The 21939-nt window shown below is 44.3% G+C and overlaps 1 protein-coding gene across 1 annotated transcript in view; it reads left to right on the forward strand.

Annotated features, from left to right (window-relative positions):
• The window catches only part of TBXAS1 (thromboxane A synthase 1), a 149638-nt gene that overhangs the window by 33626 nt on the left and 94073 nt on the right, over window positions 1-21939 (forward strand). Inside the window, exons 2-3 of the mRNA XM_028106296.2 lie at window positions 2909-3002; window positions 5614-5666. Coding sequence (XP_027962097.1) covers window positions 2909-3002; window positions 5614-5666 — 147 coding nt within the window. The remainder of the gene's footprint in view (window positions 1-2908; window positions 3003-5613; window positions 5667-21939) is intronic.

A 21939-nucleotide genomic window follows, 5' to 3' on the forward strand; every position in this document is an offset into this window, starting at 1 on the left:
TTAATGGCACAATTTGACATAAAAAAGAAATTTCCCCCGCAATGATAATTTTTAAAGTAGCAGGAGGAAATTTTTTAAAAAATCTTTTTTCATTGACTCTCTAAAACTCATTCATGGGTATTCTTGGTGTGCCAGTTTCCTAGGGGCTGCCATAACAAAGTACCACAAACTGGGCTTAAAACACCAGAAATGTGTTGTCTCACAGTTCTGGAAGCTAGAAGTCTGAAATTATGCTTATTGCAGGGCTGTGCTCCCTCTGAAACCTGTAGGGGAGAATCCTTCCTGGCTTCTTTTTAGCTTCTGGGGTTTGCTGACCATCTTTGGTGTTCCCTGGCTTGCAGCTGTGTAACTCCACTCTCTGCCTTTGCTGTCACAGGGAATTTCCCCTGTGTCTCCATGTCTTCATGTGGCCATCCTTTTATGAGGACACCAGTCATAAGGATTAGGGATCCACTCTACTTGAGTATGGCCTCATCTTTTTTTTTTTTAAAGATTTTATTTATTTATTTGCCAGAGAGAGAGAGAGAGAGAGAATGTGCACAAGCAGGGGGAGCGGCAGGCAGAGGGAGAAGTAGGCTCCCCGCTGAGCAAGGAGCCCAATGCGGGACTCGGTCCCAAGACCCTGGGATCATGACCCAAGCCAAAGGCAGACGCTTAACCGACTGAGCCACCCAGGTGTCCCGATCTCATTTTAACTAATCACACTAGCAAGCACCCTGTCTCTAAATAAGATCATATTCTGTGGTGCTAGGGGTTAGGACTTCAACTGATCTTTTTTGGGGTGACATGATTCAACCATAATACCTGGTGTCCATGGGTTGTCCAAAGAGCCTTTTCGAAACAGGGAGAGGGCAGTGTGGGAACACTGGAACCAGGGAGTATGAAACAAGGGTGCAGAGAAGGAAGTGGGAGCAAGACAAATGGAACCCACTTTGCAGTTTTGCCCACAAGTCTGGTGGCAGTGATCTTTCCCCCTGCTGATTTTGGTGCAAGGACTCTGGTTACTGATGGCAACTTTTGGCCAATTCCCAGCTGAAGATGCTCAAGTTCTATACTTGAGCATGGGTTGCAAAGTGAAGCTTATGGTTGTGTCCAGAACATTCTCCGCTGATGCCATATGTTTGAAAATGTCTAAATTTTGTGCAGAGACACACAAGCAAGTGTTTTTGTAAGTGGAGTTACATAATTAGGGCATGGACTTGCATAATAATTAGCACATGTAATTAGGCACAGACTTCTTGTCCTTTAATTAGACAATCAAGACATCTAATTACAAAATTAAGATGTAATTATGTGGCCCAAGATCTACATATTTCCTTCCATCCATTAGAGATCACATTTAGAAAATAATTCACAAAAACTGATGGAGAAATGAACCTAGAAACCAGATTCAAGGATGTTGAGGGAAGTCTTAAGTGGACTGGTAAGTCTTCTTTAGTCTTCCCTCCAGGGTGTGAGGGGAGTTATTTAAAATATCATAGTCTACTTGAACGAGTAACTTGCACATACCATGCTGTCGACCTTTGGTACACATGCTAATGAAGAAGAATGTTGGCATGACTAATCTGTGTAATTCACACGTGGCTCCTGAGTGCAGTTTGTAATCACACTTGAACATGGACTTACTTTACGTGTGATGTCCTGGGAATTCATTCAAACCCAATAAAGCAGCCAGATGGTGGAAACCTCCTTCCCATTCTTGGTTCTTCCTTGTGACTACTTTAAAAATAGACCCATTGCTCAGAATAAGGCAAACCAACACTGGTCGGATTGTCCTTTCCCTGAATATTCGCACATTTGATGAAAAGTACTTATTTTAAGTGCTCCTTATTGGACTACAGGTTGAAAAGGGGGAGGTCAAAGACTATAGCAAACATTCCATCTTTCTAATGATGAGTGATTTTTAGAGCAGCATTTTGTTCATCTAAAATCTAATGCTCCTAGGAAGCTTGGCTGTAATGATATGCTCTATATTTTTCCTTGCTCCTAAATTGAGATTTGGCTGATCTCTGCATGATGCTAAACACCCAGTTTGACTCATTAATTTTTCTGAACTGACTGAACTTTTGACCTAATTGGCTGGCTGATTAGGGATTACAGCCATATGTCCAGGTTTTTCTAAGCCAGTTCTGACTTTAACTGTGTTATCCCTCTGTTCCCATAAACTGGTGAAATATCCTAGTAATTCCAATGTTTTGACAGCTACGCTGCACTTCTCAGACTGCTGCTTTCTCCTGGAAAGTGGCACCAAAATCTGTCGGGCCACGTTTCCTGATTTTTGGTTAAGAAAATATGCTTCCCATATGGTTTCAGGCCATGAAAACAAAGACACGAAGAGGTTATAAGCAGTTGGCGATGAGGTCTTGTCTCCATGGTGTGTTCTCTCCCTATTTTTGTGTTTCTCTATTAGGCCATGGAATGTGATGAGGGACAAATTATGTGCAGGGGTCAGTTTTGACCAGCAAAACACACAAATTTGCACAGGGAACTTATTTTTGCCATTGTGACTTTTTTTTTTTTTGCCTTGCCTTCTGATAATTGTTCATGGTCGATGTAGAAGCAAAGGAATTGAACTGGGGAGAGGTACATTTTTAAAAACAATGTATTGATGGAAATTTTAGGTGGGGAAGGAACATTTAGAAGACAGCATCGCCAAGATGTCTTCCACCTGTGAGATTTTAGGATTCCTCCATCTCCAGCCTGTCACGGGATCAGGAGGAATTTCCTGGGGTCCATTCCACTCACTCACCTCTACGCTTCAATCTCTTCTGTCCTTAGACACTGTCAACCGGAAACCACTCCTCCCATTCTTCCTTGAGGAGAACTCACTAATTCTGTTTCCTAATAGGGCCAATGTATGAATGAAAACTTCAGTTTCTTGGTTTTTAAGATTTGCTTTTCCCCTCAGGTACTCCACATCAGCGTTTTCAAGACTGGAGAAGCTGGGCATCAGACATCCCAAGCCTTCTCCTTTTATTGGAAACTTGACATTTTTCTGCCAGGTAAGGGCAGTCTTCCATCGTCTTCCAGCATAAGATACGCTGAGCCCAGGGCAGCTGTACCCATGAAGCACTGCTTCCATCTAGGTCACCCACACTGGAGTGGTCTATATGTGAAGGAGCTGTGTGATGAGCCTTCCCCTCCTTGAATGAATTATCACGTGATGACAACGATCCATTGCTTATCACTCATCAACATGTGTTGAGTCCTGTCATCCATTCATTCATCCATTCACCCCAAAACCCACTGAGTATCTAAACATGCCAGGCCCTGGGATGTGGAAGAAGTAGAAGTTACTTATACCCTCAAGTGTGCACATGAAATCACGGTGTTCAGCACCAGATGGGATGTACCCTAGTGCTAGATTAGGCGAGAGAGATGGTAGCTGTGGTGTCCTTCAGAGGAGAGGGAGATCTGTCAGGGCTAGAATCACCCTAGAGGACTTCCTGGAGAAGGAGGTCTGGCAGGAGCAATGAACACAAGGGCAAGAACGCAAACCAGGTGGGGAGCAACAATGTGTGTGATTGCACTTAAATGAGAATTAGGGCACAGCTTGATTAGCAGCCGGGATTGACTAGAAGCCAAAGATGGGGGAGCACTAGGGGAAGCAACTATGTGAGAGAGTGACAGGCTAGATGGTTGGCAGTCTAGGTCAGTGTACTATCACTTTGGAGCGGGAGAGGGACCCTGAAGTGGATGATCACCCTTCAGGGAAGATTTAATTTAAGAAGTCTAGGTGACGTGGTGAGGGCTTGGCCCAGATGGTGAGAGTGAAAAGAGAAGGACATTGGGGGCAAAGTTAGTACATCCTGGAACTAATTCGTACTAGAGAATTCAAGGCAAAGGAGCCAAAGCACCTCTAAGTGTTGAGCCAGGTTCACAGGGAGAATGGCCATGAGTTGACAGAAATAGAAGGTCTGGAGGGCAGCTGGTCCAGGAAGATACCTTTGATTGGCCGGAGTGACATGCAAGTGGAAAGGTCCTGCAGGCATTTGTAGATAGAAGCCCAGGACACTATCTTCTAAGAGTACTTTTTTTCCTTCATTGGGTTTTCTCAGAAGCCAGATGGTTTAATCTGCGAACTCATGGTGGTGCTGCCACCAGACCCTTCATCAGGAGCCGACAGATCCCATGTGTGAAGAACCGCGGAGCTAAACAGAGACAGGAAGGGCTAACTGGGCCAATCCTGGTCCTATCTGTTCAGCATCTCTCTAGGATTTCCCCACCCCCAGCCTCAGAAAGGCTGGCCCTCAGTGTGACACAGATAACAACTTCAGCTATTTCTATCCTTTTTCCTCTTCCTCAGTTTCTTTTCTCTTCCTTTCTGTCTCTTTTCTCTGTCCAACACTCTTTTTCCTCTTTATTGTTGCTGTTGCTCTCTTCCTAGTGTTTTAAATACCTTCTCCTCACCTCTGTCTCAGGGGTGGCGCATTCACAACACTAAGCCCGCAAACAGTGACCTCATTAAGGCTTACAGTGAGTCCTTGAAGCAAGTGTGAAGAAATTTCTAAGTGTCAAAAGAGAACACGCTGGATAGGAAATTCAAAGTAAATAGATTTCACATATTTCTGGGGGAGGGGGGAATGATCAGTTGTATTCGGTTGAGTAATTTAGTATTAACATTTTGAGGGAAAATAGTGGAACTGTCGATATGAAGAGAACACTGTGCTCCTGCCTCTGGTTAATTTCCACATATGCTCCTTTTCAGCTCGTCATCCTTGTATGTACAAACCTTGCCAAGTTCCTTCTAGAACATAGTAATTTCAGCGACTATTTTTATATCCATAGAAGCTTTCCTTGATGTATGGCAAGCTTAAATTGTGAAAGTAGATATAATCAGAATGGGATGTGTTTCCATTAAGGACATCCACCTCTTCTATCCCCACCAACTCTTTCCTCTCCCCCACCCCTCAGATGCCTCTCCTGTATACTGCATTCCCACAACACAGGGATCTAGCAATTTCCAGCCCTTCACCCCTACAGCTCCTCCATCTATATTTGCACACACACTCCATCCCCACTGTATTACCCCAACCCTATTGTACAAATGGGTGTGGGCTTCTCTAACCCCTCCACCAGACAGCTGTCTCCAGGGATACTCGTTTCCCACGACAAAATGTGTCTAATGTTTTGTCCTATATAAAGTTACTCTAAAGTTCTTATGTTTTGACTGCATTGATTTTAGTTAAAAATTTCACTTGGATCATGATAATTCAGAATTTGCAAGCGTTTATATATAGAGTGGCTGTCAAAAGAGGCTTTGCCAAAATTAATAATAATATAAACCAAATTGCCGAGGGGAATGTTAACATAGTTGAGAAAGCAAACCGTTTTCAAATATTTTAGCAGCAATTACACACAAATACTTTAAGTACAGATGATCTCCTTCCATCCATTAAAGCAGAGTTGACTAAGATTTTTCCTTGGCAATATATTTTTTAAAGCTACTTGTTTATTCTAATACTTGAAAGTACTTGAAAGCAATAGAACTTGAATTCTTTTTTATTGTTTATATAATTGTGTTCTCACGGTTCCAGACTTTTTTCTGAATAAATTTGAATACTGGAAATTTTGTTTCATCTTATTCTTATGATAGTGCTGTGTTTTCCGCAGGGTTTCTGGGAAAGCCAAATGGAGCTCAGAAAGCTATATGGACCTCTGTGTGGGTAAGAGAGAAGTCCACTTTTCTACCATTTATCTTGATTTCTGCATGTTCTGATAAGGAAGTAATAACCAGGATGGGGATGTTGCATATGTTTAGCTATTTTAAGGATCCACAAAGAAAGGGCCTAGCTGTACAGATAAGGCTCCTGGAGGAGTGGAGGAGGCCCCAGGGTTGCCCAAGGGCGCCCCATGCTAGGCTGAAAGAACACCACTTCCCAGCCTTTAAGACCCTGACCAGTTAGGTCAGACCCCGGGTGCCTTGACCATCTCACTCTACGGCTGCACTTGGATACAGTGGCCCTCCACGCCTCAGTCTAGTTTGCCTTGAGAACCCATGAGTCGTCTTTCCTTATGAACTTACCAAAACCTTACTTGGACCCGTTTTGTTCAACTCTGTGGGAAAACATGCTGTCAGCTGTATGACCGTATAATCTACCATCCAATACAATACACTGGGTTGAACGTGAAAGGGGATGCTATTAATAATTACCCCAGACAACAGTGGACACAATGACTGTCCTGGATATATTGGGACATCTGGTCACCCTAGTTCTCAGCCATATAAAGTACTAGAGCCCCTCTTTTTTTCCTGAATTTTCCCTTTTTATGCCTCAGAGAATGCTCCCTCTTTTTAAAAAAGTAAATAAATAAAATTCCAGAATCTGGTGAACAAACATATGTTAAGACCACTTAGTCTATTCAAGATTTGACAGACTTGAGTCATATTGGTTCTCAACATGCGTCTTTCCACATCGGAGTCCTAACCGTTTTATTCTGTTCTCCTATCACTCCTCCTCAGCCATGTGGTGATTTTTAGCAGCTCTTCCCCAGACCTTCAGGTCTGTGATCACTGTTTTAGGTGCAGTAAACTTCTGTTGTGTTCCTAATGTCCTAATGCTAATGGGGGTCCCATGGCTTGTAAACCCTTCTATCCATAGGATCCATGACGCTTATTCTCCCAGTGATGATTTTCAAAAGATTGACTTGTACTCTGTGGAAATGGACCTACCCGGGAGACCCATAGTTTTGGCCAAGTTGTTCTCACTGCTCTTTAGTTTGCTATATGATCCTGCAAAAGTAATAAATTGTCATACTAGATGCTCTCTGAATTAGTTTGTTATCACTGCATAACAAACCAATCTAACTTGCAGGGACTTAAACAACAAATTATTATTTATCACATGTCCAAGGGGTGGCTGGAATCAACTAATCTAAGCTACCCCTGGCTCAGCTCAGCTAGGCTTTCTGGTGCATCTGCTGGTCCTCTGGGCAGGTAGGTCATTTAGGATAGGCTCACCTGGGGCAGCTCTGCTCCACTTATCTCTCATCCTTCTTGGAATAGCAAGCAAACCAGGGAAGGCTCTTCTCAAGGTGAAAGCAAATGTTCAAGAGAGCAAACCTAATAGCACAAGAACATCTTAAGTTTCTGCTGCATCATGTCTGCTAACATCCTATTAGCCAAATCAAGTTATATGGCCAAACTCAAAATCAGGGCAGGAAGCATATCTGCCCACAGTGAGACCAAAGCAAGTCACTTGGCCAAGCCTGACTTTGATGGGGTAGGGACGTGTGTTCCTCTGATGGAAGGGCAGGGAGGTGGTACACATCTTTCAATAATAAGCAACGCTACCTAATTCTCTAAGATATCTTTTAGCTTGGTCTTAACTTACTTTTATTTATTTTTTTTATGTGCATAGCTTCTTGCTTTAAGTATGATAGATACTTAATAAAGGCCCAAGGGATTGACCCATTTACGTTTCTCCTACTCTTGGGCTGCTCTATTGCTTTTTTAAAAGTTCTCATTCCAGTTCTCTCTTTCCAATAGCCTCATTCTGTGGTTGACTTGACACTGACCTTGGAGGCTGTCCCATATATTACCAAGACATCACCCTGACTCAGAATGACAGTAGCTTCCCTAGAATTAGGAAAAGCCCTAAGTTTGAATTCTAGGAATCCGTTCCCTGGAGTACTTCTTGTACAGATTTTTCAGAGTAGAGCACTTGGGTATTTTAAAATAATTTAAAAATGTCAGATGAAGAGTTTAAAGGGCACTGTATTAACTGGTGGGTGGTGTGGTATTCATGCGTGTGTGAGAGGTGGGGGACAAAGAGAGGGAGGGAGGAAGAGAAGGAGGGAGAATTAGTTTCCTTGATGACAGGATGTCTAATCAACTACCCCCCCCAACTTTAACTAAATTAACACCGTTTATCCTTTTCATTTCAAGAAAACGTAAATCAAAGAGAATGATTTCAAATGAGGTTGTAGAGATAGAAATTGCAGGATCATCTCCACTCTTTGTTCCCACCTCTCATGAAAAGGGGAAAAAAGAAAGGTGATGGCATAATTTCTTCATACAAAACTGTCGACCTTTTTCTGCTTTAGAAAAAAAGATGAGCTATAAAATGCTGACTTCTTTTTAAACATGTCCATTCCTGGATTTGGAGGCAAGACAGTGGTGGGGCAAAGTCCTAACTGAGCTCTGTAATCTTGATGAGACTCAGTGTGCTCACCTTTTAAAATGAAAGGGATGAACTAGCTTCTAGCCCTAAAAATTATCTTGTTACTGCTTAAATTTTACCAAAATGTTTTCACTGGTGGGGATGTCAAGGATGAACTACGTTCAATAAAAGACCCTTCCTTTATACAATGATTCAGTTTGAGTTATTTGATTTTTAAACTATTTTTATTTATTTTAAAAAATATTTTATTTATTTATTTAGGAGAGAGAGGGCGCACACATGAGCAGGGGGAGCGATAGAGGGAGAGAAAGAAGCAGGCTCCCCACTGAGCAAGGAGCCCGACTTGGGGCTTGATCCCAGGACCGTAGTATCATGACCTGAACCGAAGGCAGACGCTTAATGGATGGAGCCACCCAGGTGCCCCTGACTACTTTTATTTTTTTAGAAAATATTATCAAGACCAGATTGGTCCTCTTAAAAATTAAAATGATAGACTGATTCACCATTTGACAAGGGAAGCCCCACACTGTTGATGCCATATAGAGATGCACTGTATCATTAGGTGGCAGGACAGTACTCCATGTTGGGAGAAACATGCTGCTCTGGACCTGAAAGCCAAATATGGGGATCATGATGCTTATTATCTGGTTGTTATCATAGCAACCCAGTCAGAGTTTGGGTCCCCAAACTGGAGATAGGCTCCTTATCCATTTTCTCTCCCACTCACTGCTATGGGGAAGATACTGCTAGAGAAGCTTTCTGCCAAGAAGGGTTGACAACATCACTGTTTGTTGTCACCGCCACCACCGCCACGACCACCGAGAACAAAATGTCTTTACCAAGTATCTAATTACGTAGCCTGCTTTGCCACGCGCTGTGCAGATAAAACTACACATGTTGTCTCTGCCTTCTTTGAACTTGAATGTAAAGCAGATGGACTGGCATGCATACCTATCCAGTTTTTATTCACAATGCTTGATTTGAACTCTTTTGAATTGCACGGTAGTACCCCTGACAACATAATAGGAAGAAAGCAAGGCTTTACGGCTTTAGACAACCTGCAGTCAATTAATAATGACTGGTTAGCTCCTTCAGTCTGAGCAGGAGCCCCAAGTTGGATTTATATTCCTTCCTAAGCCCTAAAAGAACAGTATCAACATAATCATCAGACATTTGTGATTGGATATAAACAGGATGGATATTATTTTCCCTTCCAATTTGTAACTGACTTTATAATCCAGTGGATGACAAGCCTTTATTACACTATTACTATTAATTACTTATAAATACTTAACGGCACCTAAGTTCAGCTCATTTGTGACTCCTAAAGGCTCCTATCTAAAGTTTCTTTACCTTTCTCTTGTCTGTCTTTTAAGTGATAGTTCTATAGCTGTTCTTTTACTTAGCCCCATCCCCATCTCTTCTTGCCCTCACATCACTTTGACCTTGATTTCTAGTATAAACTTCACTCCCTCTTGTTGAATTTGATTCTCATGCTTCTCGGCCTCCATCATTCTCTGCCTCTCCATTTGATTAGTGGCCCCCTCATTCCTGTATCCCTCTATCAAGCCGGATTTGTTCAATGATCTCATATACCCTCATGAGAACAGTAAGTTGTAAGTAGGTAAGCATGCACATTGTATATAATTCATAAAGTACAAACAAGTATTCAGCAAAAAGTAAAACTGACTCCCTTCTTGGACCCTTAGGCACTCTTCCCCAGAAGCAACCTCTGTTATCAATTTTTTAATACTCAGATGGATAATCTATGATAGATGCTGTTCTTTATCTTGCTTTGTTCATTAATGATATTTGTGAAATTGTCCCATTTCAGTACATTCATTCTTGTTAAATGCTATTCTATTTTTTAAGATTCCATTGTATGGATGTATCCTAGTTCTAAAAATAAGTTCTCAGTTGATGAACACCTTTTGCTCTTATAAGTAATACTGCAGTGAATATGCTTGTATATATATATCATTGCTGTCTTATGTAAGTATGTCTGTAGGATAAATTCCTAAAACAAATTATTAGGTCAAAGATTATTTACATTTTTTGTTTTATTTTAAATGGCTCCGTCTAGGAGTTATATCAACATACATTCTCATAAATAAGTATATGAGAATACCTGCTTCTCTCATGTGATTGCCATTAAAATGTGATGGTCATGATTTTAAGTCTTTACCACTTGATGGTAGTTTTGATTTGCACTTTTCTAATTATAAGCAAGCTTGGATATCTTTTCATATGTTTAAAATCCATTGCATTTTGTTTTCTGAAAAATCCTTTGCCCTTTTCTATTGAATTAGTGATCTTTTCCCAATTTAGTTGTAGAAGCTCTTCATATATTAATGAAAATAGCCCTTTACATCTAATATACATTGCAAATATTTTGTCCTATATATTGTTTAACTTCGTTGATTGTGTATTTTTTCTAATCAGAAAACATTGGGTTTTTTATTGTTGAATTTCATCAATTTTAATGGTCTCTACATTTTGGATCTTACTCAAAAAGATATATTTTTTTACCTTTCATTTTTCTGGTGTTTTTTATTTCATCTAAAAAATTTAGATATTTAATACATCGAGAATTTATTTGAGAATAAGGATGGAAGGAGGCATTCACTCTTATTTTTTTCAGATGGTGGTGTTCCATCTGGAAATTCATCCTTTTCCAACTGAAATGAATGCCATTGTTATCATTTATTAGCTCCCATATATATTTCTGACTTCTGTGTGCCATTCCCCTGCCTAATCACATGCCAGTGCTGCACCAAATAACCTCATTTGGATATCTTGCGTGTAGTACCTTCTGGTACCTAGCTGCAGTAGAATGTTCTCAGAACATCTTTGCAAGCCTCAGAATCTGAAGCAATCTCTCAGGGAATCTTGAGTCCCTGAACTGAAAAAAAAAAAAAAAAATCAATTTAGCAAACAAACAAGGCTTTGGTATAAAAGACCTGGCACTTAGACACAAGGTCCATGCCCACAGGAGGTAGAGGTGTCTCATATGCCTCCAACTTGGAGGTTTTTGGCACCGTTTTTATTTAATTAGCTAGCACACATGAACTAATAGCACCTTGTCACCAGGCAGTGAAGAAGTTGAGAACTCTGGGAGGCATGTGGAAAAGCAATGAAAATAGTAAGGTCATTTCACTGTTTTTAAGCTCAGATTCCACGGCGCCGTCCATTAGGAGAGTGTGCGCTTGGGAAGAGAGTACGGTACGGAACCTTCTCCCGTGAGCGCTTACATGCTGTGCAGGTGCGGCTGCAGGACTGCATTGAGATGGTTTGCTTTAATGCAGTCGGATGGCTATGTCACCAACGTGTGGGACCTTTGCGGGCCTACCTGCATAGATCCTGGACTCTGGGAACTCAAGGGCTCTGAAGGGCTCAGCCCGCTGCAGCCCTGTGCCCACTGCTGTTCTCGAAGAAGACACAAGACTCTTGAACACACTGGACTTGAAAACGTGGCCGAGGATGGGGTGGGCTGAAAACTGCCGCTGCTTTGTTCAAGAAAATACAAGCATTCAGACTCACGCCTGGGCAACTGATAGGGGGAGAGGATTCTCCTTTTGAAACCGGACTGAGCTCAAGAGAAGCGTAGATGCTGGAGGAAGGCAGAACTCTTAGGTGGGAATGAAGTCACCATGGCAGCAAAGCCTCACAGATGCTGGTGCTTAGGAGTCAAACGTGTAAGTTCCTGCGGCTGATCCGGGGTGCATGCCTCAGAATGGGAGTCCTTTACTAAGTGTTGTGTGACCTGAAAATGTGACTCAGTTTGAAGAGGAACTAATGAAAATGAAAACTACTCTGACCTCGGAGAAGACACGATATCCCTGAAACTATGGAATGAACTACAGAAATCCTAAATTATTCTAACATCTCTGGCCATGAGGCCAGACGGGGGTGGGGGAGCAATATTTGGGTCTCCTAACTTGGTAAAAGTTGAGTCTTTCATGAAAGTGTGGAAAGCAAAGCTTAGAATCACCATTTTCAAGTGATATGAGTCTGAAACCAAAATTAATATGAGACCTGGTGGTCTATATCCATAATTATTGAGAATCATTCAGTGAGTTAAATATCCACATTCTCGCTGGTCAAAAGAGATCAATCGCTAACACTCAGCTTGCAAGGGCACATTTTTAAATGAGTGATTAATTACACTGGTATTGCATTTTAGGGGGGTGCATTTTTTTTTATAAAAATGAATATAATTGGCTGATTTTTTTCTAGGAGTCTTTTAAGAGTAGGAAGAAAGTTGTCAGCAGGAAAATACATGATAATTATCACCCATTGAAACATGTAGCCCAATAGGTAGAATTATCAAAGGAACAGTTGTCCTAAGATAAATGGGCAATCTAGACCAAAAAGGACAGGAAGAATTCTATTAACATCCCACTTCTCTTGAATGAGCCTTGCATAGACCCTTCACCTCTCCTATTGCTATCACAGTCTCTTGTTACCTGAGTTACTACAAGGCTTCCATTCTTCCTTATGGTTTAAAAATCACCCTTTTTTCCTAGTCTTCACCCAAAGACCCTTCTGATGTTTACCCATTTTTTTCTGGACTTTGAATCTCTTCTTTTACCCACCATTTCTCACCACTTCCTTTCCCCAGTTCTCATTCTATGACAACCTATAGGTAGTGGTTGCTGCATACTTGAGTGACTCCTACTGTCCAGGTCTTTGGGCCCACACTCCTAAAGATCAAGAGCCCATATGAATTCCTCTTCCTTGGGTAGAAAAACATCAAACAGAGCATGCCAACCTACAATAGAAAACTGGGGTTCACATTCCAGCTTCAACTCTCCTATCTGCCCCCTTGATAGCTTGATGGATTTAAGCCAATCTCTTCCCCTCTTGAAGCCCCAGATTTCTCAAAATAAAATGAGGGATGTGGACTCTACCAGTGACTTCGACACTTGAATTATGAGCTCGGTAAATAATATATTTTACATGGTGATCCAGGACACACACCCACTTGAAATAAAAGTCTTACAAAAGAACATCTTATTTACTGTAAGACCCACATCGACCTATTCTAACTCTATTATTTCCCAGAAAAAAACAAAAACAAAACAAATCCAGCAAATACAAGCTGGTCACGACATACTAAGTTGGTTTCATAACCACTAGTAAGTCAAGATGAGCAATTTGAAAAGCAAAGGGCCAGATGATACCTGAAACCCTTGCCAGCTCTAAATGAGGTGGCTGCAAACCGATGGCTCAACCCCAACAGTCTGCACTAGAAAATTTGTATGAGCCCCTGTTTTTATGGTGGTTTAAGACTCTGAGAGATCCCTGGACAAAATCGGCAGCTAAAACCGAATATAAGCTGAAACCATCCCTCCAGAGGTGGGGCCCCTGCACCTCATGGCAGAACCAGCACTCGCTGCCTAAGAACACCTTGCTCCTGCTTTTTTAAAATCACAAGTTCAGGCATTATGACAATTATTGCCCAGCCTTAACCCAGAATCTTTCAAGCGAAAAAGCGTTAACAAAATATATGGGTTGGCAATTTAAAACATCTGTCGGTACGATTTTTGCATTGAGGGTCAATATCTAAGTAATTCATGGGAACACCCTGTCTCAGCGAGCTATGGCCATCATTGCTTACTTCCAGGGGATGGGGCAGGAGAGGGAATGGCCTAGAAACTGGAAGTAGCCTCATTCACTGGGGTGGACGGGTATGGAAAACTGACCAAGCTGGGGTGCCGACGGAGCAGGTTCCAGCCGATGAGTGAAGCACAGTGTTTAAAGGGTAAGAAATTGGCAGCTCCCCATTCCAGCAAACACTGGCCATTGTGAAAAGTCCAGGAGAAGGCTGCCCACGGAGAAGGTTGGCTGGACAAGATTCAGGCATCCAGAAAAGCAGGAATCAGGAAGGCCTGTCAGTGGACGTTAGGGGCCAAGAACAGGGGGTTCCAGGCCCTAAGATGGGCTTCTGGGAGGAGGAAAAGCAGGGTGTCAGGGGGAGAGGCCTGGGGACAAATCCCACACAGGCGCTGAGTCCTCAGACTGGGACCCAGGAAGCAGAAACCAGACCCAGTCCCTGCTCTTGGCTGGGGACAAGACTATCCTGGCTGGAGCAGATCAAGGTTGAGGACGGGACACTGGGGGTTGTTCTACTTCTGGGGACAGGCTGGGACTGCAGGTGGGGGCTGAGCACTTGCCTGAGACGAGTGGAGGGCTCAGACGCAGGGAGGTCAGCCTCAGGTTTTCAGTTTTTCACTCCTCATTGTGTGTTCCCCAAATCTACCAGTATAGCAGGTTCAAGGTGGAAGGGGGCTCATCCTCCATCAGGGACAACCGCATAAGGCATCAATAACTTCTTTATCCCCCAGGCGACAGCCGTGCACCAGTGTGCCCCCAAACAATAGAATATCTCAAATTAAGATTGCATAAAAGCTCTATTTCCAGCTAATATTTTCAAATAATAAATTCCATATTTAATTGAATTGTACCTGCAACAAATCCAAGTTGTTCAACCCAAAATGCAAAATAGAATTATGTAACCTAGTCATGAATCACTGTGGCATTTGCCAAGGCATTCTCCCATCTGGAAGCAGGTCCAGATAACACATGGTATTAGCAGACATCTTCTGTCGAGAACTCTTTTGCACAGATACTCTCAAAAATTGCACACACTTACCCAATTTTTATGGCTCTCAACCCTAATTAATGAGAATGCAAATAGTGATCCCTATTCTGTCCAAAAAGAAGACTGACACACCATCTTTGATTTCATGATCTAAAAAAAGTCATTACTAAATTCAAAGGCACAACTAATTCCCACTTCACACAGAGCTTAAAGTTCCTCTTTATCCTGATTTTTGGAGCAGAGAAACTTTTTTCAAGTTCCTGGAACCCTTGAATGATTAAAAAAAAAAAAAGCAAACAGTTTTAAATCTTGTTACTCACATAGGGCAGAAGGCAGAGGCATCTAAATGTCTACACCGAATTAACTCTAGGTATATGGTATAAACTTTCAAACAAAAAAAAAATCATGTATCATCACACACATCTGAAATTCTACTAAGTTTTGAATTAACAAATTTTATCTTTAAAATGGACCATATGGGGGCACCTGGGTGGCTCAGTCCGTTAAGCGTCTGCCTTTGGCTCAGGTCATGGTCCCGGAGTCCCAGGATTGAGCCCCCAGTTGGGCTCCCTGCTCAGTGAGGTGTCTGCTTCCTCTGCCTCTGCCCCTCCCCCTGCTTGTGCTCTCTCTCTCTCATATAAATAAATAAAATCTTTTTAATAAAATGGACCATATAGGGGCACCTGGGTGGCACGGTCAGTTAAGCGGCTGACTCTTGGTTTCGGCTCAGGTCATGATCTCATGGATGGTGGGATCAAGCCCCGCGTCAGGCTCCAGGCTCAGCCTCCGCTCTCAGCATGGTGGGGGGCGGGGGGCGTTTCTGCTTGAAGATTCTCTCCCTCTGCCCCTCCCCCCTCACACACACTCACGCGCTCTCTCCCTCTCTCTAGATAAATAAAATCTTTATTAAGCAAATAAAATAAAATGGACCATATTCTCCTTTCTTCCTCAGGACCCCTAAATCTTTTAGAGTTTGGGTCATTTACTATGCACTGCAATTATTCCTGGTCAGTCTTAAGTGTGATACTTCCGCCGCTGTGCACACGAAGTAAGTCCTAGCAAGGGGGCTGCCAGGTTTTATGATGCCTGCATGCCTGGGGCAGATCGTAGCAACTTAATTACTAAAACAAGTTGCTTGATTATCGTTTGCATCTCAAGACCATGCTTCTCACAACTTCTCCCCCATCATACCCCCCAAACTGTAAGAATTTTACAACCTGCTATATGAAATTTTCCCCTCCGAGTGAGGCTCGCAGTGTATTGGCCTACTGACAAAGGCCTGACTCTCTGAAATGCTCTCCACGCTCCCCACATTAACCACCAAAGAGGCACTGTTAGCAAATGATGCTGTCTTTGCCCCTTTTTAAAGAGGAACTTATGACCTTTGGCCTGGGTCTTTGGCTGGTGGATGGCCCCTCACCATGTGGTAGATGGACATGATGAGTGTGGTCTTTTGTGTTCCAACACCCACCAGCACCTCCTGACACTACTCAGGCTACAGGGGCAGTAGGCATCCAGGTATTGATCAAGACTACCGCCCTTCCCAACAGGACCCCCGGGGAAGGAAATCCAGGTCCCATGGGGGTCATCCCCCTCCAGCTTCCCCACTGAGCATTAACCACAGAGAGGCCGTTGTTGAGTGGACCTTCCACTTCCCTTCGAAGGGTGTCTGTAACGCTCCAAGTTCTCTTCTCAGATTCACTGCCAGACTATGGCTTGTGCCTTATGACTGACATGGCCACTGGATCCTTCTAGAAGACTCCAGCCTAAAGATTCTTAACTGCCTCCCCAAAGGCTTAGACGTCCCTCAGACCATCCCAGTTCTTGGTCCTCTTCAGCCCGGGTCCCACTAGGATACTGTCTCCTGAATGGACACGTCACATCCTGAGTTCTGCCCTCCCCCAAATCCATACTTGTTAACGAGCAATGGGCTTCAGAGTCTGAGACTCCCATAACAGACCCCCACAGAATAAAGATTTCATCGAAGTAGGTGGAACGGGCTTTCAAGCCTCCGCATCCCATGGCTGTGGGATCAATGGGTGCCCTGATTCCTGGTCAGATCCAGGTGTTGAACACGGCATGCATGAAGGACATTTGGCTGGAGGGCTTTGTTTCTTTTTGTTTTTTGTTTTTGCTATCTTCTTCTTCTTCTTTTTTTTTTTTTTCTTAACATATATTGCATTATTTGTTTCAGAGGTACAGATCTGTGATTCAACAGGCTTGCACAATTCACAGTGCTCACCATAGCACATACCCTCCCCAGTGTCCATCACCCAGCCACCCCATCCCTCCCACCCCCCCACCACTCCAGCAACCCTCAGTTTGTTTCCTGAGATTAAGACTTTGGAGGGCTTTTTTTGTGTGTGGTAAAATATGACATAAAATTGACCACCCTAATCCTTTTTAGGTGTACCGGTCAGTAGCACTAAGTACATTCAGACTGTTGAGCAACTGTCACCACCACCCATCTCCAGAACTCTTCTCATCTTGAAAAAACAAACTCTATACCCATTAAACAAAACCTCCCGCTTCCCCCCTTCCTCCAGCCCCTGGCACCCACCATTCTACTTTCTGGCTTTATGATTTCGACTGCTCTAGGGACCTGAGATAAGTGGAATCATACCATATTTGTCCTTTTGTGACGGACTTATTTCACTGAGCATAATGCGCTCCGGGTTCACCGGTGTTGTAGCAGGTGGCAGGCTTCCCTTCTTTTTAGGGCTGAATGATATTTTATTGTACATATGTATATACCACGTTTTGTCTATCCCTTTCTCTGTCTGGGGGCCCTCGGGCTATCGTGCGCAAGGCAGCTATGGACGTGGGTGTGCAAGCGGCTCTTCGAGACCTCACTTCCAATTCTCTTAGGGATATGTCCAGAAGTAGCATTGCTGGATCATAGGGTAATTCTCTTTTTAGTTTTTTGAGGCCCTGCCCTACTGTTTTCTGTAGGGACTGCACCATTTTACATTTGGACAACGCTTTATTGTTCCCTTTGACCGTGGCTATGTGGCCATTACTTCTTGCCTTCCAACCTTGAGAGTGAACTCCAGGAGAAATGTAAACTTCCCCTTGGGCTCTGGAATCCAACTGGTCAATGTGCGCCACACATTTCTAATTGGAATGCATGGCCCCTGTCATCTTGCCCCAACTTCCTGTTGACTATAAGCCAGCGAGCACATTCTTTACCAGACTAGTCCTGTTATCAACAAATGCTTGAACTGCACCATAAATTCAGTTCGTTTTAATAAATTCCCAGTAGTGCCCCCTGGAGCCCCTTCTCTTATCTCCCTCTCCGCCAAACCCTTTACAATTTATGTGTTTACTTTTCACTTCTGCTTTCAGCCCCTCCAAGCTTCCTCCTTCCCGCCAAGTCACTGTAGCCTTTGTGTCTCATATAAACTCAGTCTTCGGTGTCTGGGACTCCTGTTGACATCCACTCTCTCGTTCACGGGGCCACATCTCCTCTCCTGGGCACTGGCCCTTCACTATCCGGGCTTCCCACGTCAAGGAACTTGTCAAGATCATGGCCTTGCTTTGTGACGGTTTGCTGGAGGAGGCACACTTAAGTCCCCCTCGGTCCTTGCAGCCTCTGCACCGAGTTGCGCTCATGGAGAGAGGCTGATGGCCTTCACAGCTGGTCCTGTCAAGGAAAGATGGCAGGTGGCCCATGAATAGCGTGCCCAGGCACATAAGCTTGGGAGGAAGTTTTGGGGTTTGGGCTGGAATAGAGAACAGGCCGAAGGTGTGCTAGGCCAATGGGATCTTTGGGGCAGCGATAGAGAGCACAACCTTGGCAGTGGGGGAGAGGAGACAGCCCGAAGCCACGGTGCTAAGGAAGTGGGTTACTCAAAGGAAGTTGTGCAGGTGCACGGAGTCGTGGTGGGGGAGGAGGGGATGGAATTTATAAACAAACAAACAATCCTTCTAATGGCCCAGGTAAGCGATGACAGTGATTTGGCTCATCAGAAATGTAAGGTCTAAATGAGAGGGAGAATTTTATCCAGGAAACGTCCTGTAGCAGCAGAAGTGAACAACTTGTCCATTCTAAGGACTAAGACATGAGTCGACATTCATCCCTGAACGCTGGCTCTGAGTTCTGGAGACGAAATGGTCCTTCCCCCCATCCTGAGGAGGGGAGCATGGCAGAGGGGAAGGCAGTTCTATCTCAGCTGCGATCAGTGGGAGCTACAGATGAGACACGGGGTCCCCGTTGGCTTAGGGACAAAGCACCCTAAGGATCACGGAGCCGCATTAAGAAGGTGACGGGAGGGTGTGAGTCCCAGAATATGCCTGGCATCTGGAGTCTCTGGCCCCTCATCCTTCAACAATCTAACGTGCTGTTTCCCACAAAGCATCCTTTGGACCATTTCCATAGACAATAATAATTGTTGCATGGAAAATAAAAAGGGGACGGTCCCCTGGTCAAATGCTAGAAACACTAGGTTAGTCAAAGGAACACGGGTCTCTTTATCGTGGGACTTCTCAGAACCTTTCATGAAATAACGTGCTTGAAATATCCCCAAATGAGACATTTAGCTGCAGGGTTTATTTGACCACAGAAATGTTGTTGTTGTTGTTTTCCAGACTATCTCTTGGGACTAGAATATGGAGAACAGGCTTTGAGAGAAAACACTGATCTAACAAATAGCAGCATTTTACTCCCAGCGTGTTCCCCATGAAACACAGCCATTGATAAGAACAGCTTACTTCACCATGGTGAATTATCAGTGTTGCAACCAGTAATTACCAATTACCTCCATTTCAAGATTTCCTCTCTCTGTCTCTGTCCCTATCTCTGTCTCCGTCTCTCTCTCTCTCTGTCTCTCTCTCTCTGTGTGTGCGTGTGTGTGTGTTCATTCTGAGACGCTGTGGAGAACAGGAAACACACTGCCACGTGTTTTGCATGTTTATTTATTCCCTTTTATCCTCATACCTTTCTCTCGTTCCTTTCTCTCCCCAACTGACAACCATTCCATTGTCCTCAACATGTATTTTTTTTGGCACACGTTCTTGCAAACTGTGTATTTGTGTGTATTATCCTTAGCTTATCCCGATGGCGTGTCCTCGTTCCCTGCTTTGGTTTTCTCACTGAGCACTCTGCTTTGCGGACCCTCACGTCACGGGGCTCCCATAGGGTGTATGGCTCCACCCATCCGGCCCGTCCCCGTCCCCGCTCTGCAGGGGGGACACCCCGTGGCCTCCAGCAAGCAGCGCTGCCGTGGACCTCCTTTTACGTCGTATGGACCTGTGTGCACAAGCTATGGGCATATATCTTGCTTTTATGACTGTAAGAGACATATATCTTTGTTCCCTGGGGCCACTGACGTGGCAAATACCAATCCATAACTGTTTTCTGGTCCTCTATCCAGATCTTGTCCCTTCAGGACAGTATTTCATGTGCCCATCCCAACAACCCTGCAGGTTTGGCTGGGCTGATTGCGTTATCCTCCGTTTATATGGAAACATATAGGACAAGAATAATATGTGGTTAGCAAGAGGTGAGTGCAGGGCTGTGCAGGTTCTTTTTTTTTTTTTTTCAAATTTTAATTTTCAAATTGGGCTCCATGCCCAATGTGGGGCTTGAACTCACAACCCTGAGATTAAGAGCTGCATGCTCCACGGACTGAGCCAGCCAGACGTCCCTGGTTCTCCTTATTAATCCAAAGCCTTTTCTGTTCCACTGTCCCCTCTTGTTGTTCCTCGGATGCTCCCAAGGACATTGGCCCTCATGATAGGTCGCTTCCTTATTTGCTTACTGCCCTGCTCGCTTGCCAGAACGCAACAAGCTCTATGAGGACGTGAAGTCTGTCTCCTCTGCGGGGATATTCCCAGTGCCCACACCAGTGCCTGACACATAAAAGGCGCTCAGGAAGCATTTGTTGAGTGACCAGAGATACCACCTCTGAGCATGTGCCTTTCAGGACAAAACCTCAATGGGAAGGTCTTGTGATTTTGCTGATTTGGGTAATTAGTATTATTTCCTTGGGACATAATGAAAGGAATTGGGGGAAAGTCGCTCATATTAAAATCAAGGTTTTGGGTGGAGGGGTCTCTAATCTTTCTCCATTAGTGACTATGCTCCATCAATTCAGAGGCGAGCCCCTCAAAGTACAAAATTGATTCTCTGCCATGGCAGGCCATCTTGAGATCCACGGGATAAAAAAAATAAGGGAAAGGTGATGCTCTCATGACACAGGAACAGGGCTCCCCTCACTCAGGTCATTCCTCAGACTCTTCTGGGGCTACTGACCCCTGGCCCCTCCCAAGGGGCCACCCTCTCCCCTAGCCTAACCCCTTGGGATCTGGGGTCTGCCTAGGGTGTCCGAAAGAGCACTGGATTGCGAGCCAGATCTGGGTTCTGGTCTTAGCTTGGCAGTTCCCAGCTATGGGAGTAGAACAAGCGACTTAACCATCGTCCCCAACCTTTAGTTGAGTGAGTGCCTGCTATCTCCCAGGTCTGACATGAGAATCAAAGAAACCGTCAATGCAGCCTGCCCAGGGAGTGGGGATGATTCCTCTGCTCCTCAGGTCAGTCCCTGAAAGGTATTCTTACACCAGCAGGTGCCCTGGGAGAGTGCCAGCTTCAGGAGCCGTCCCCAGACTGGTGCAGGATGAGCTTCACTCCTTCCTGCTGTGGGTCCTCAGGAAAGCTAGGCAGTGTCTCTGGACTGTTGTGCCTCCCGGAGAATTCCTGCCCCCACCCCTCTTCCTGGCCATGGCAGGTGTCCAGGCGGTGCCCACAAGTCACCTCAACTCTTGCGACCTTTATTTTCCTAGCTATGCGATGGGGGGCGGGGCAGGGTTGGGCTAGACCGATTATCTTGGAGCTTCTTCTCTTTCTAAAACACTATGATCTGGGCTTAAATTTTTTTTTCCTGCCCCTTGTCTCTCCCCCACTGTGCCTGAAATCCTTCTGCCACTGAATTCTCCTATCTTTGGAGTCACACACCCGCTCTGACACCTAGCCCAGGACCGCACGTACGCCATCCTGGCACTGGGGCTCCTCCCCGACCTCGTTGTCTTTTTTAGAACTGACTCCAGCGTTTGTGAAGCCCCACTATTCATATTCTGCATCCACATGGCATCTGGGGAGAGGAGATTTTGCTACAGAGTCTCACACAAATATATGCCCTGCACGTCCTCTCTGCAACAGGACACACACCCACTGGAACACACACACACAGCCCCCTCCGGTGCCCAGGAATCTAC

Source organism: Eumetopias jubatus, unplaced genomic scaffold (genome assembly GCF_037043125.1).
Source record: "Eumetopias jubatus isolate StellerSeaLion01/CBP00866 unplaced genomic scaffold, mEumJub1_p1.0 scaffold_14, whole genome shotgun sequence".
NCBI classification, from domain to species: domain Eukaryota; kingdom Metazoa; phylum Chordata; class Mammalia; order Carnivora; family Otariidae; genus Eumetopias; species Eumetopias jubatus.